Genomic DNA, 13,327 nt, shown 5'->3' with positions numbered 1-13,327 from the left:
GCAGTATGCTAGTAAAGATTTTGGTTGATTTCATACGGGACAGAATTGCAATTGGAATTAAGGTAGGCAGTAACTTACAGTGGTGATTCAATGCCGCCCTTAAGTGTTGTTTAATTCGTTGCTCAAGGTGACTCCCGAAAGGATTGAGTTGTTACAGAGACTTCACTGAACATACAGGTATGGTGCATATATGCTCATGGTGATAGTTTTATGGTTTGGATAACTGGAGCACAGTATGGTGCACTGGTATAGTTTTATACTTTGAAAACTGGAGCACCCACTCACGGTTTTGGACTTTTCTGTCCATTATGATAAACACACCCCACATGTGAGGTACTGTTTTCATCATAGACAGAAGTGTGAAGTCTCTGGGCGATGGGACGTTTGCACGAATCCCAAAATGTTCAGCACAGAAATATGAGGAAATGTAGGGGCTTATTTTCAAATCCCTTGAGACATATTTCCACAGCTGGAGCGTCATTTTTGTGATGCTCCGGAGGCGGCGTGTGCAGACCCATGTCTAAGAGGCCATAAAAAGCCAGTTTGCGTGGCTTTTCATGGCCCAGTAGAAATGGAGTACGGCAAAGCAGCGCAAGTTGCTGCCTTGCCTTACTCTGCGTCAAAGAGGTGTTCCATGGGGGTTGCGGTGGGTGGTCCCACACAAAACCCACGGACTTTGAGGCTACCCTAGATTTACAATATCACATAAACCTGGGGCAGCGCCAAAAGCTTGTGCCTGCCTAGGGCATGCGCAATGAGGAGAAAAGTTTACATTTCTCCTTGTTTTTTCCTTTTTCCATCTGTAGCACACATAGAATGAGGAAAACGCCTCTTTTGATTGTTTTTGTGCAAGAAGGTGGCCCTTCCTGCACAAAATAAATCATGCCAACATCACAGACACCCTGTGTTGACACTTGGCTGCAAATTATGCATCAGTGCTGGCTAAAAGGACAGGAATGCACTGTATCTTGTAAATACGGTGCATTGCTGCCCTTTTGAATTGGTGTAGGGCAACGCAGCAAAATGACTTGCAGTGCTGCCCGACGCCAATATTTTTTAAATAAGCCCCTTGGTTTTATTAACAAAAGTTTGAACTTTGCTGGGCATTTTAGGAAAGAGAATGGTAGCATCCAGAGAAGCCACACCTCAGAGGTCTCCACCAGGTGTGTAGTTTTCAGTGTCTGGGATTGGTATGCTCCCCTTGGTGCTGACCAACCCCCGGTCCAAATGTTGCAGTTACTGACATCCCAAAATCATCCTAATTCCCAACAAGACCCACCTCTACTTATTGCATATAGTTTTAATTGAGAAAAGTGTGGGAGTGCATGATGGTAGGATATTTTCTATTATCTAGTGAGTGTCCCAATTTGTATGACTTCCTGTTGCATGTCAGTATTTTGAAAACACTTTTCCAAGCATTTCACGAGAATTGCCTAATGTTATGGGTAATCCAGAATACGGAGTTGATCCAAATATGCTCTATGTCTATAGTCAGACTTTTGGGGACTTTTCAAACACATTTAAAGGAACATAAGGCCAGATGTGCAACTGTTTTTAGCAGTCACAAATTGGAAATCCGCCTGTCTACAACCACTAAAAAGGGTTCTAGCACGTACCAAACTTATTTTGCTAGTCAGTAACATGTTACCGGCTCGGGAAATAGGTTTCGAAACTCGCTATTAGGATGGGGCGTGCTAAGGGCATCCCTTCCTAATAGCGAGTTGCAGGGGACTATAAGTTTGTTTTACGACCGCAAATGTGGTCTCAAAACAATCGCATTTCAACATTCCTAAACATAGACTGTCTCTGTCACTTGTAGACCGGTGACGGTGGCATCAACAGTAATTGATTTACTCATTCACCACGCTGTAAATTAGTGAGTAGGGTAACTGACCCCATTGTTTAAATAGTATTCCTACACTGTATATTTTGGTGAAGAAGGTTACCAACCCTACTCCCCACCATTATTCACTATTCCACAGATCTAATACCTCTTCCACTTATTAGGATCTACGGTAACAGTACATTACAACAATACTGCCTGAAATCAAAGAGAGTCTATTCATCAAAAGGGTAAGCTTTCCCAAGAGCACTTTATTCACTCATGCCATTAGAATACATCATCCCTGGTGTTGATATTCATTCTTACACATGTCTTTGACCAAATTACCAGGGATACAACCAAGAAGTACTCTGAACTGTAATAGAAAGATTAATTTTTCCACCTCAGGGACTTTCATAGTGCCGCCAGGTAAGCAAGACAACCCCTCTCACTCACAGCCCACGGACCTAAATTTTAATTACTACTCACATTAATATTATGTCCTACTTCTAGTCCCCAGAATCCCCATCCTGAAGAGACTACGTATCAAGGAGAGGGTCCAAACGTCGTCGACAACTGCAAAGGCAGAGCCCCAGCAAACTAGAAGTTACTTATGAACACATGATTGTATAAGATATTCAAAGGGATTCCCTTTAATTATCAATAACCATCGCCTCCTTTCTTACTAGTGCTACGTATATTGCACTGTTCTGGTTCTGGTCACTTCACTGGGGTCACAAAGTCATGTCTGAATGTGTAAATGTATATAGTGTGAATACACATTTGGAAATTATGTTTATGTCTTTTTACTCTAAATATTGTCTGTGGGGGGCGTGGCCAAGATGGCGGCTTGAATAGACGTGAATCGAGAGGCTCCCCGGCCCAAAGCCCCATTATCACGTTATTTCCAGCTACCACCCCCTGTGATTCTGCCCAAATCAAGCTCGAACCTTTCTGCTGCCTTGGAGCGCTACCGGTTGGATTTTTCTGGGCTATTGATCGCCTGTGGCCCCGCATTCCCAGCCGCCGGAGAGGACAGCGCAATGGCGACGAAGGTTTGAGCCCTTCCGCCGCGCGGTCGCACTGCAGTGACTGCACGCACTAGACCGGAGTGCCGTGGAAGCGCACACCGGAACACAGAGAGGCGACCTCGGCGGCTGCGTGTGATAGCTGGGGGAGGCGGTGCGCCCCGACCCCCCCGGACACAGTGCGTCGCGCCGGAGGACCCCCCGGCAAATCCAGGCCCCGGCGTGGGCCTACCAGACGACCGGACGGGACCAGCCCCGGCGGACCCACAGCGCCCACACCCTGCGCATACCAACCCTGCTCCACTGGGGGACCGCCGGCTAGAGCTTTGTGCGCCGACGGACACTGGCGACCCGCAGCTTCCGCTGTTGACGCGACCGGTGCAACGGCGAAGAAGGTTAGAGCCCTTCCGCCGCGCGCCTACGCCTCGGCGGCTGCGGGCGTAGACAGGATTGCTAGGCCTGCGAGAGGCTGCCCACGAAGAGGAGCCCGGGGCATCCAGCGACCGAATACCTGAGGGGTCGGTGCTCCTGGCCTTTCCCGGGCGGGCCGTGCCCCGTCAGCAGCCAACCAACGACTCCAGGCCCCGGCGTGGGCCTCCAGACACATACCCGCGCCTTCTCTTGGCGGGCCTACAGAACCTTGGGCTGCGCGGAGCACCGGCCTCCGGTCTTGTGCGCTCCCGCTGGTCCTCCCCCACCTCATCGGCGGCCTCTGGGGAGGACGCGCTGGGATCAGCGGCTCCGCTCCATCGGAGCCTCGTGCACTCCAGCGGGAGCCCATTGGACAATTTAGACCCCGGCGTGGGCCTACCGGGTGGCGGCATAGAACATAGCCTACTCACCCCGGCCTCTCCGAGAACTGCGAGCCCCACCGGAGGCCTCCGTCCACCGCGCCACCCACGGCGGCCATCTTACTAAGCGGCATCGGCCCGCCGCCGGGGGAGTCCCAGAGCCCCCCCGCCCCCTGGCCTACCGGCGAAGAGACACACCGGCGACGTGGGAAGCCACCCAGCAGCACACCCCCGCATTGATAACGGCCCCCTGGACGGGGGGCATAAGGTGAGTGGCGCCCAGCGACCTGGACTACCGAACACTCTCCCCCCCCCGGGTCCCTGCACTCTCTGTTGGATGACCCTCAACTGCTGAGGTCGGTGACGCAGCCCTGCTGGACGCTATCCACGGCCCCATCTCGCCAGGGCCGTCAGTCCCGACCTCCTCCCTGTTGCCTGCTGTCCGCCGTCCACCGGGTCCCCCACTCAGACACTGGGGCCGTCCGTGGACCTCTCCGCGACATCCAGTCCACGAGATCTTCCTCCAGCTGCTCCCGAGGCGCTGCTCCCCTGCCTGGCGCCTAAGCACTCTTCCTAGGCCTACGTTGCTCTTCCTCTATCAAGCATAACCTTGCTCGGCGCGGCACGGTGGCCCCAGCCGGACTAATCTGGTCATCTCTACCCCCACTACCTCACTAGCCACTACACACTCTGAGCGCCGCCCTTGCAGCGCCCCACGAAAGAATCTTCCGCCCCCGGAGTGGCTTGCGGAGCTTCTTCTTGGACCGCCGTTCCTTGACCCTTCGCAGGGCCCAGAACTGGCTCTGATTCGTCCGCTACCCGTCACGGTTCGTTTCGTTGCTGGGCGATCACTCGACAGCTCCCGACGATACCCATCGGCTGGCCCATCACCCTGTTCTTGACATCATGACGCACTCTAATCGCAAAGGGACCCGGAATGTTGTGGAACTCATGCATAAAGCAGCGTCGAAAGGAGACAAGAACCAGCCACAGTCGTCCCCGAAACCCCCCGCGAGCCCTCAGCCGCAGGACGAAGACTCCGCTCCGATCACGAAAGCCTTCCTGGCCTCCCTCTTCAACACACTGCGAGAGGACTTCCAGACTCTGAAACAGGACTTGGCTGGGGAACAACGCAAACTCCGTCGTGACATTGATGGCCTGGGTGAGCGAGTTGCCTCTCTGGAGGACGCTGATCGGTCCCGCAGTGGGGAGGTGGAGAGACTCCAGCAGGAAATCCTGCGACTTCAGGATCAACAGGTGGATTTACAGTCGCACTCTGAAGACTTGGAGAACCGCTCCAGGCGGAATAACATACGGGTCAGGGGTGTTCCGTTGAAGGCTGAAAAGGACAATGTGACCAACTACCTTCAAGACCTATTCAGAGACATCCTGGGAGAGCCAAGCGACTTTGAGATCCGAATCGACAGGGCGCACAGGGTGGGCATGCCACGCAGAGCACCTGCACCACCTCCGGACATTCTAGCGTTCCTCCCGGACTTCCCCCTGAAGGAACGCATCCTTAGAGAGGCCAGGAAAGCACAGCCCATCAGATTTCGCGATGACCCTGTAGCCCTTTTTCAGGATCTCTCTAACATCACCCTACAAAAGCGTAAATCCTTCAGACCTGCGACGAACTTCCTGCGGGATGCCGGGATACCCTACTCTTGGGGCCACCCGTTCCGTTTGATCTTTAAGTGGAACGGCTCCCTCCACCAGCTTAGATCACTCCGCGACACCTGCTCCCTGCTTGGGATCGACATGCCGGAAAGTTCAACCTCCAGAGACGCCTCTCCGTCCCGGTCGCAAGAGGACCCACCTCGCCCTACAAGAGACGGCTGGCAGACGGTCCGCAGGAGGAGAACGCCGAGAACCATCCCGAAACCCGACCCGATCACGGTCGCCCAGGAACGAGAGGCGGCAGTACAGGAAGTGGCAGATAACACAGCACCCGATCTGTAGAACATTGACCTTTTGAACCTTGACCAATTTGGGGGTGTTCTCTCACTCGCACATGGCTTAACTGGGGTCTGGGCCGGGGAGCCGCCAACTGGGCTGCAACCATGGTACCCCTTTCTTTGACTTTCTACGGACCTGTGCCCTGCACGACTAGGCCCGAGACTTTTACCGGTTTCTGTTGGGGGGCTGTTCTGGGAGGGGGTGGGGAATTTGGGGAATGGGGGTTCAGTACTTGAGGGGGGTTTGGCTGGTCCACTCTGTTGGGGTTAGGGTGGTCACGGGGGGGAGGGGATTATTGGGGGGGACCAGTACGCCGTGGGATCTTTACACACACCAGGGTTTGCCCATGTTTTCCACCATTGCGCAGCGTCTTGCACTACTGCCCCCGTTCGCCCCTGTGTGCCCCGGCGATGGCTGATACGCTCAAAATCCTGTCTCTTAACGTCAAGGGACTCAATAACCCGATTAAGCGCAGGGCTATCATCTCCTACCTAGAGAACTCTGAGGCCGACGTCTGCCTGCTGCAAGAAACCCACCTCTTGGCTAAGGACTGGCACCGGCTGCGCTCCCGCGCTTTCCCACAGCAACTCTTCTCCTCTCTCCCATCAAAGAAAGCTGGGGTGGCTATACTCATATCACGGCGCTTCAAAGGCAAGGTAGGGGCCAAAATAGGGGAAATTAAGGGACGCCTTCTAGCCCACGCTTTCCAGATAGGCAACACCACCTACGCGATAGGCTCCATCTATTCCCCCAATACAGGTCAGGAACCCTTCTTACTATCCGCAATCTCAGAAACGCTTCAAGCACCTCACACCTACATGCTCCTAGGGGGGGACCTTAACCTCGTCATGGATACAGTCAAGGATAGATTGGGGCACCGTTACGGAGACACAGGGGCGATTTCGCAGAAGGGCACCACTTGGCTGCATGATAGAGACATCTCGGACCTTTGGAGACACGCACACCCACTTACAACGCAGTACACATTCTACTCACACGTACACCACACTTACGCACGCATAGACCACTTCATGGGCTCATCGACCTTCATTCCCCACATCGCCACAGTGTCAATTGTCCCGGCTGCCCTCTCCGACCATCAAGCAGTGGAACTGACGCTTAACGTGCCCAGTTCGCCGCGCACTCCGGGGTCGTGGAGGCTTAACGAAACCCTCTTACAAAAACCGGCGGTAACCCGCCAACTTCATAAATGCATCTCAGACTACTTGGCCACCAACGACACCTCTGATGTGTCGATGTCGTCCTTATGGGGAGCTTTGAAAGCTGTCGTTAGGGGGGAGCTGATAGCGATATCAGCTGCAGACGCCAAACTTCGCAAAGAAAAGAGGAGCGACCTCTCCGACAAAGTCGCGGAGTTGGAGAGAGTTCACAGCCGCACTGGCGCCCCGAGAATTTGGCGCCAACTTAAGGCCGCCCGGGCTCAGTTGGCTAGCCTCGACACCGACAGGGCAGAATTTGCTGCTCTTCGCCTCCGTCACACGTACTACGTGGGGGGCAACCGCACCGGCCGGCTCCTGGCCAGCGCCTTGAAAGCCAAACTCCAACGCTCCAAAATCACGACGCTGCTAGACGACGCCGGCTATGCAGTTACTGAGGACGCACAGATCGCCTCGGCCTTTCGCTCCTACTATGCCTCTCTATATAGCACGGATAAGGCGTCGCCGACAGCCATTGACACCTACTTGCAATCGGCCGATATTACGCCGTTATGTTCGGCGAGCGTGGAAACCCTTGATGCCCCCATTCGCCCCGACGAGATCCTCGCTGCCATTGCACGCCTCCGTCCGCTTAAATCCCCGGGCCCTGACGGCTTCTCATCGGGCTTTTATAAATCCTTCGGCCATGTCCTAGCGCCTATCCTCGCCAGGCTATTTAATTCCTTTGAAGGGCCGAGTTCCATCCCACCCGATATGCTTGCAGCCGACATTGTGGTCCTGCCTAAGCCGGGCAAACCCCCAACGCACTGCTCCGCATTCCGCCCCATCTCCTTACTCAATCTAGATCTGAAGCTGTTTACGGGGGTACTGGCGGCTCGCCTAGGCCCCTGCCTCCCGGGCATCCTCGAACCGGACCAATCGGGCTTTGTCCCGAACCGCCAGTGCAGTGACAATACCAAAAGACTCCTGCACCTCGTGGACAAAGCTCATTTTCAGGTCTCCGACTCTGCCCTATTAGCCATCGATGCAGAGAAGGCTTTCGACCGTGTCGACTGGACCTACTTGCAGGCTGTGCTGCGGCGCTACCACCTGGGCGACCGGTTTCAGGCCTGGATCGCGAGCTGCTACCACCGTCCCTTGGCACGTGTCCGGCTGGGTGGCCTCAAGTCCGACCCCTTCGAGATACAGAGGGGAACCCGCCAGGGGTGTCCCCTCTCACCCCTCCTATTTGCTCTATACGTGGAGCCCTTAGCGCAGAAGATCCGCGATAATCCCCACATTATAGGAATGTCTTTCGGCAACGAACCCCACGTGGTGGGACTGTACGCAGACGACATAATCGCCGCTTTGGACCGCCCATCTAGCTCCATACCAGCGCTTTTGGCGGAGCTGGAACAATTCGGCGCGGTGTCAGGTTTCAAGGTCAACCAGGGGAAGTCCCTGATACTGCCCCTTGGCAGCCATGCTCTTCCCAATAACCCACCGCCCACCTTTGGGTGCCAACTGCGGTCCACCACTCGACTGCCATACCTGGGGATTACCCTGACCTCCTCCACGGTCTCGACGGTTAATCACAACTACTCTACCTTATCATCCCAGATCCGGGCTGATCTCGCGCGTTGGTCAAAGCAACCCCTCTCCTTACTTGGGAGGATCGCGGCGGTAAAGATGTCGGTCCTACCCAAAATATTATACATCTTTCAGACCCTCCCGGTGTCGCCGCCAATGGGAATGCTAGCTGACCTCCAACATGATCTTCACCAATTTGTGTGGGAGAGGAAACGCGCCAGGCTACATCGACGAGTAGCGCACAGGACTGTAGACGAGGGCGGCCTCGGGGTCCCAAACTTGCTGCAATACTTCCAGGCCTCGTAAATTCGATATCTAGTGGAGTGGTACCGGCCCGAATCAGAGAAGAGATGGCTCTTTCAGGACAGGGCCATGGCACAGACCTCCCTGTGGAAGATACCGTTTCTTGCTCGCCAGCACAGGCCACGTTATCTCCTCCGCTCCCCTATTACTCTGACCACTATGGCGACCTGGGACATGGTAGCGGTCAAACGGGGCCTCACGACCTTCCCGTCCCCACTTACCCCGCTCTTTGACAACCCCGCATTCCCACCCGGCACGGACACTCGAGCTTTCCTGCAATGGCGTGACACGCCTTGCCGATCAGCTGGGCACCTCTTTGATATGGAGGGGTTCCTCTCTCTCGCCGACATCTCGCGAGACTATGGAGTGGATAACCCTCACATGTTTCAATATTTCCAAATCCGCCACTGGCTCTTGAGCCCGGACGTTGCCCCTCTGGCAAATGACACCGTTCGAGCGCTGGCTCGTGTCCAAGGACTCAGATAAACATCTTATCTCAGACCTCTATCGGATGCTCTCCCCTGCTGCCGACCCTGCTAAGACCGCTGGACAGCGGCGATGGGAAGCAGAATTTGGAAGACCTCTTTCCTCAATAGAATGGAACCACATATATTACAGGGCCGCCCACACTACCCGCAATACCAAAGCCAGGGAATCGGCGATAAAATTGGCTATCTATTGGCACCTTACCCCAGCGAGACTCAATCAAGGCAACCCGACCCGTAGCGCGCTGTGTTGGAGAGGATGTGGCAGCCGGAGTACACTGACTCACCTCCTGTGGGAATGTCCCGCCTTGCAGGAGTACTGGAAGGTCGTCCTGGACGATATTGATTCCACGTTCGACACTGAGATCCCACGTTTCCCAGCATACACACTCCTAGGGCTTCCCAATGCACTTACATTCCCCCTGAGATCAGCTCGCGGCAAACAGATGGGCATCGCTATGCAGGCAGCATCGCAACACGTCCTGTCGCTCTGGGGCTCCACTATCCCACCCACCCACACTGGCTGGCTACACAAGCTGTGGTTCACGTTGGGCATGGAACGGATCCAGGCCACACTCACACATACCACTGACGCATTCCGCACCACTTGGCAGCCGCTCCTGACGTTGCTCTCCAGGGAATTCCACGAAATCACCTGCCCGAAGAACCTTCGTATCCTACGACTCACGGACTGCATGGTGGACCGAACGCGACCAGAGGCACCCTGATACATTTAGACTAGCTATAACTCACACGATTACTATGGAAGACTGGCGTACTGGTGGGGTGGGGGGGGCGTTAGAGTTGGGTGTTAGGGGGGGAGGCGGGTTCTTAGGGCTGGCTTGTTTACTTGTTGCCCCGACTAGGGGCTTCTCTCGACCTCCGGGCACCACCTTTCCATCTGGGCATGCTCATCCTGCTCACCTAACGCTTATTAGAGAAGACGTGTCTGTCTGTCTCGCTTGCCTAACTTGCCTGTTGATTGTCCATTGCTATGCCATGCCTTTTTTTTCTGTTCTAAAACTCAATAAACATACTTTGAAATTAAATATTGTCTGTGCAAAATAAATAATACTCACTTCGGCTGAAGTGAGTACAGCAAAATTTGTTTTTTCTATGACTTTTCTACAAAAGATTTTTATAAAAGTGATACACCTAATTTAAATATGGTTTGATTCTCTATTTTGTTTTCTCTGTTTAAATATTGCAAGAAATACTATTCCTTGCAAAAAATATTATTAATTGGTTCAAATTAGTTCCTTGTGAACATTGTTTCTGCTTAAATAGCAATACCCAGTTTGCAAAGTATTATGGGTTGCTCTTGTTGTTTGTGCTAATCATAAATACTTTGTGGCAGATCCTTTGTGACTCATATGAGAATCACAAACAGAGCCTCAGACACTGTTGCACATCAGTGTTTGCAAAAAAATTGCAAATTGGAAGTCTCAAACACTGAAGGTCGAACATCTGGTCCATACACTTTTATTCACCCCCAATTCATATTCATGTTAATTTATATTAGCAAGGAATCCTTCTCATTGCCCAATGGAAAAAACATTGTAGACTACAGTTCGATTGCTGGCTCTGGGAATCATGGGATTTTGCACAAACTACAAATATATGTCTGTTTACTGGTTATGTCTAGGCCATATACACAATTTCTCCTTAGAGAGGATAGGTCTTTCTAGTAGAGTGAACGGTGAAACAAATCAAATCACCGGTTATCATTTCACAACAGTGCAATCAATGTGGCTACCAATTAATCCACTTGACTCTTTGTAGGTTTAATTAAAAGTTCAGAAATAATTAAATGTAGATCATTCTCAATAAAATCGTATAAAAGTACAAAAAGATCCGAGTGTGTCTAAATCTCCTCAAGAGATATGTCTTATATAGTACAAAGCAAACTAAGAAAATGATTAAATTGCATCAGATGATTCTCTTTAACGAGCATGAGTAACCTAACTTTCCCTACACTAACCTAACAAGGGCAACTCTATATTAGAGCATTAAGTAGGGACATAATCAAATAATTAAAAAGAAGGGTGTCATTCCTCAGAGTCTTCAGTAAAACACTCTGATGATGGATCAAGTAGCACAAAGCCACTCAAGCAGCAGTATAAGTCTGCTCCTTAAGGAAACCTAAAATGGACTCTCTCCCTAACTAGACGCAGCACATAATATCATCTGCGTCGACATAACACTCTCAGGTCTCTTCTCCTTGGGAAATGTCCATAGCTCTGGTACAACTGGATACTTCAGCACCTTTTCTCAGCCAGATAACAATTTATCTACCCTCATCCTTGGCCATTCCTTGCCCATGAGATCTCCACTCCTCCCATGTTACTGCTATTCCCTTGGCAGACTGCTCCTTCCCATGCTTTGCTACTATTTACACAAAACTTCTATATTCTAAATAATGAGGCTTATTCACACCTGCAGTAGAAACAATTCACCAGCATACATTCCATGCTTGATGGCTAAATGTGAATTTCAAATCTTAATGTGAGCAGCAACTGAACAAATCTCTCCTTGAGGCTCGTGAGTCCTGGTTTTGCTAAGTTGACGTGTGCACAGGGTTACAGAACATGTGGACCTTTCTACACATTAAATATCTGCAACTGCTTAGGGCACTAATAAATGCAATGAATCATTAAACGTCTCAGTGTAAATTCATTTGCACATGATTAATTTAAATTACACGTATAACGTTAAACATTAGTTGCACACATCCAAATCAAATATCTCACAATACGACATTTCAGACAATTTCCTCCTGTCCCTATAATACCTAAATTGTAACATTACTTTATTATTCACATTCTAAATATATATTTCATGCAAAATACCCTTTAGTACAAAATCTCCCACCCCTTTTAGCACATTAGTACTGACAGAATATTTTTAAGTGCTGACTGTGTGTGAGTATGATGCATTCCTACATTATCTACAGATGGGATCAAGATTACACTTCTTCATTATCAAAAGAATATATCAGGTATCATGTATCCTAGAAAGGGCTCCACTGTGTGTCAGGGGACCAAAAAGGGGCAAGCACTTTTGGATTTATCTTAGAGGAAAAAAACACACAGCTTCTGGCTTCTTGATGTGGCGTGGAATGTGTGCTGGCGCCTCAGCAAGGAACCAGATATTGATTGGATTTTTTGCTAAATGAACAAAAAGTCCAAAGAGCACCTGGCTCCTTGTTGTGGAATAGACAGGTGTGTTCATCCCCAGAAAGAAGATAGATGCTGTTTGGACATTTCTTGGCCTAAGAAAAAAATCAAACCCGCATTTAGCTCCTTGGTGGGCCAAATGTGTGTGCGTGTGTGTGTACGTGTGTGTGCCCCAACAACAAGCTATTTGAGTTGAATTTTTGCTTGAGCTATAAAAAAATCCATTCATTGTCTAGCTCTTTGTCAGGACACATGTGTATGTCATTTTATGATGTTTTATATATGTTATTAGACAGCCAAAGTGCTAAATGTAAATTACTTCTAAATTTCTCTATGTGGAAAGTCAAGAAGTTGACGTTGTTTCCTACAAAGCTTAACACACTTTCTATATAAGCTGGAACACATTAACCAGGACATGTGTTCTTCATTCTGCAATAAAGGCTTTCACTCTTCAGAAATAAGTGTGTTGTGCTGTGTGAAGGAGCCATTTCAGATCAAATAGTAATTGATTGAAGTTGTGATTCATATTTCATACCGCTGTTCAACAATTTCGTTATTGCAGTGCATGGTCTTGTTCCTTGCAAGTTTAATGAAAGCTCTAAAATTGCTGCAATTTTCACAGGTTTATTGTATGAGTTTCCAGTTTACCCTCTCCATAGTCCAAGGTTGAAAGGAGTTTCTCTAAACTATATGTTTTTCTAAAGGCACTCGCATTTTCTGTGTTTTTCCAGGTCTTTTAATTCAATGTCTGAAACCGCCTCTGCAAGTTTAATGGGTGACAATGCATTATCTTATCTCCTATCGAGCCTTAATTCTATATTTACAACTATTTCAGGACCTTAAAAGCGCTGTGCTGAAGATATGTGACTTTTTGGAGAAGGAGCTGACTGAGGACGCAGTGAATGTTGTTGTGCAACGTGCTACTTTCAAGACAATGGCTACGGAGAAAGGGGCAAACTATGAATCTTTAAAAGAAAATATATTAGAAACCAGCCAAGGGCGATTCCTTCGCAAAGGTA

General features: G+C 50.4%; 1 protein-coding gene across 1 annotated transcript in view; it reads left to right on the top strand.

Moving 5' to 3' along the window:
• The window catches only part of LOC144763170 (amine sulfotransferase-like), a 596,057-nt gene that overhangs the window by 535,419 nt on the left and 47,311 nt on the right, over positions 1 to 13,327 (top strand). Inside the window, exon 6 of the mRNA XM_078648510.1 lies at positions 13,144 to 13,324. Within this exon, the coding sequence (XP_078504636.1) occupies positions 13,144 to 13,324 (181 nt within the window). The remainder of the gene's footprint in view (positions 1 to 13,143; positions 13,325 to 13,327) is intronic.

Source organism: Lissotriton helveticus, chromosome 6 (assembly GCF_964261635.1).
Source record: "Lissotriton helveticus chromosome 6, aLisHel1.1, whole genome shotgun sequence".
NCBI classification, from domain to species: Eukaryota; Metazoa; Chordata; class Amphibia; order Caudata; family Salamandridae; genus Lissotriton; species Lissotriton helveticus.
Note: the sequence above shows the minus strand (reverse complement) of the source record. Positions and strands in the feature narration are given on the sequence as shown.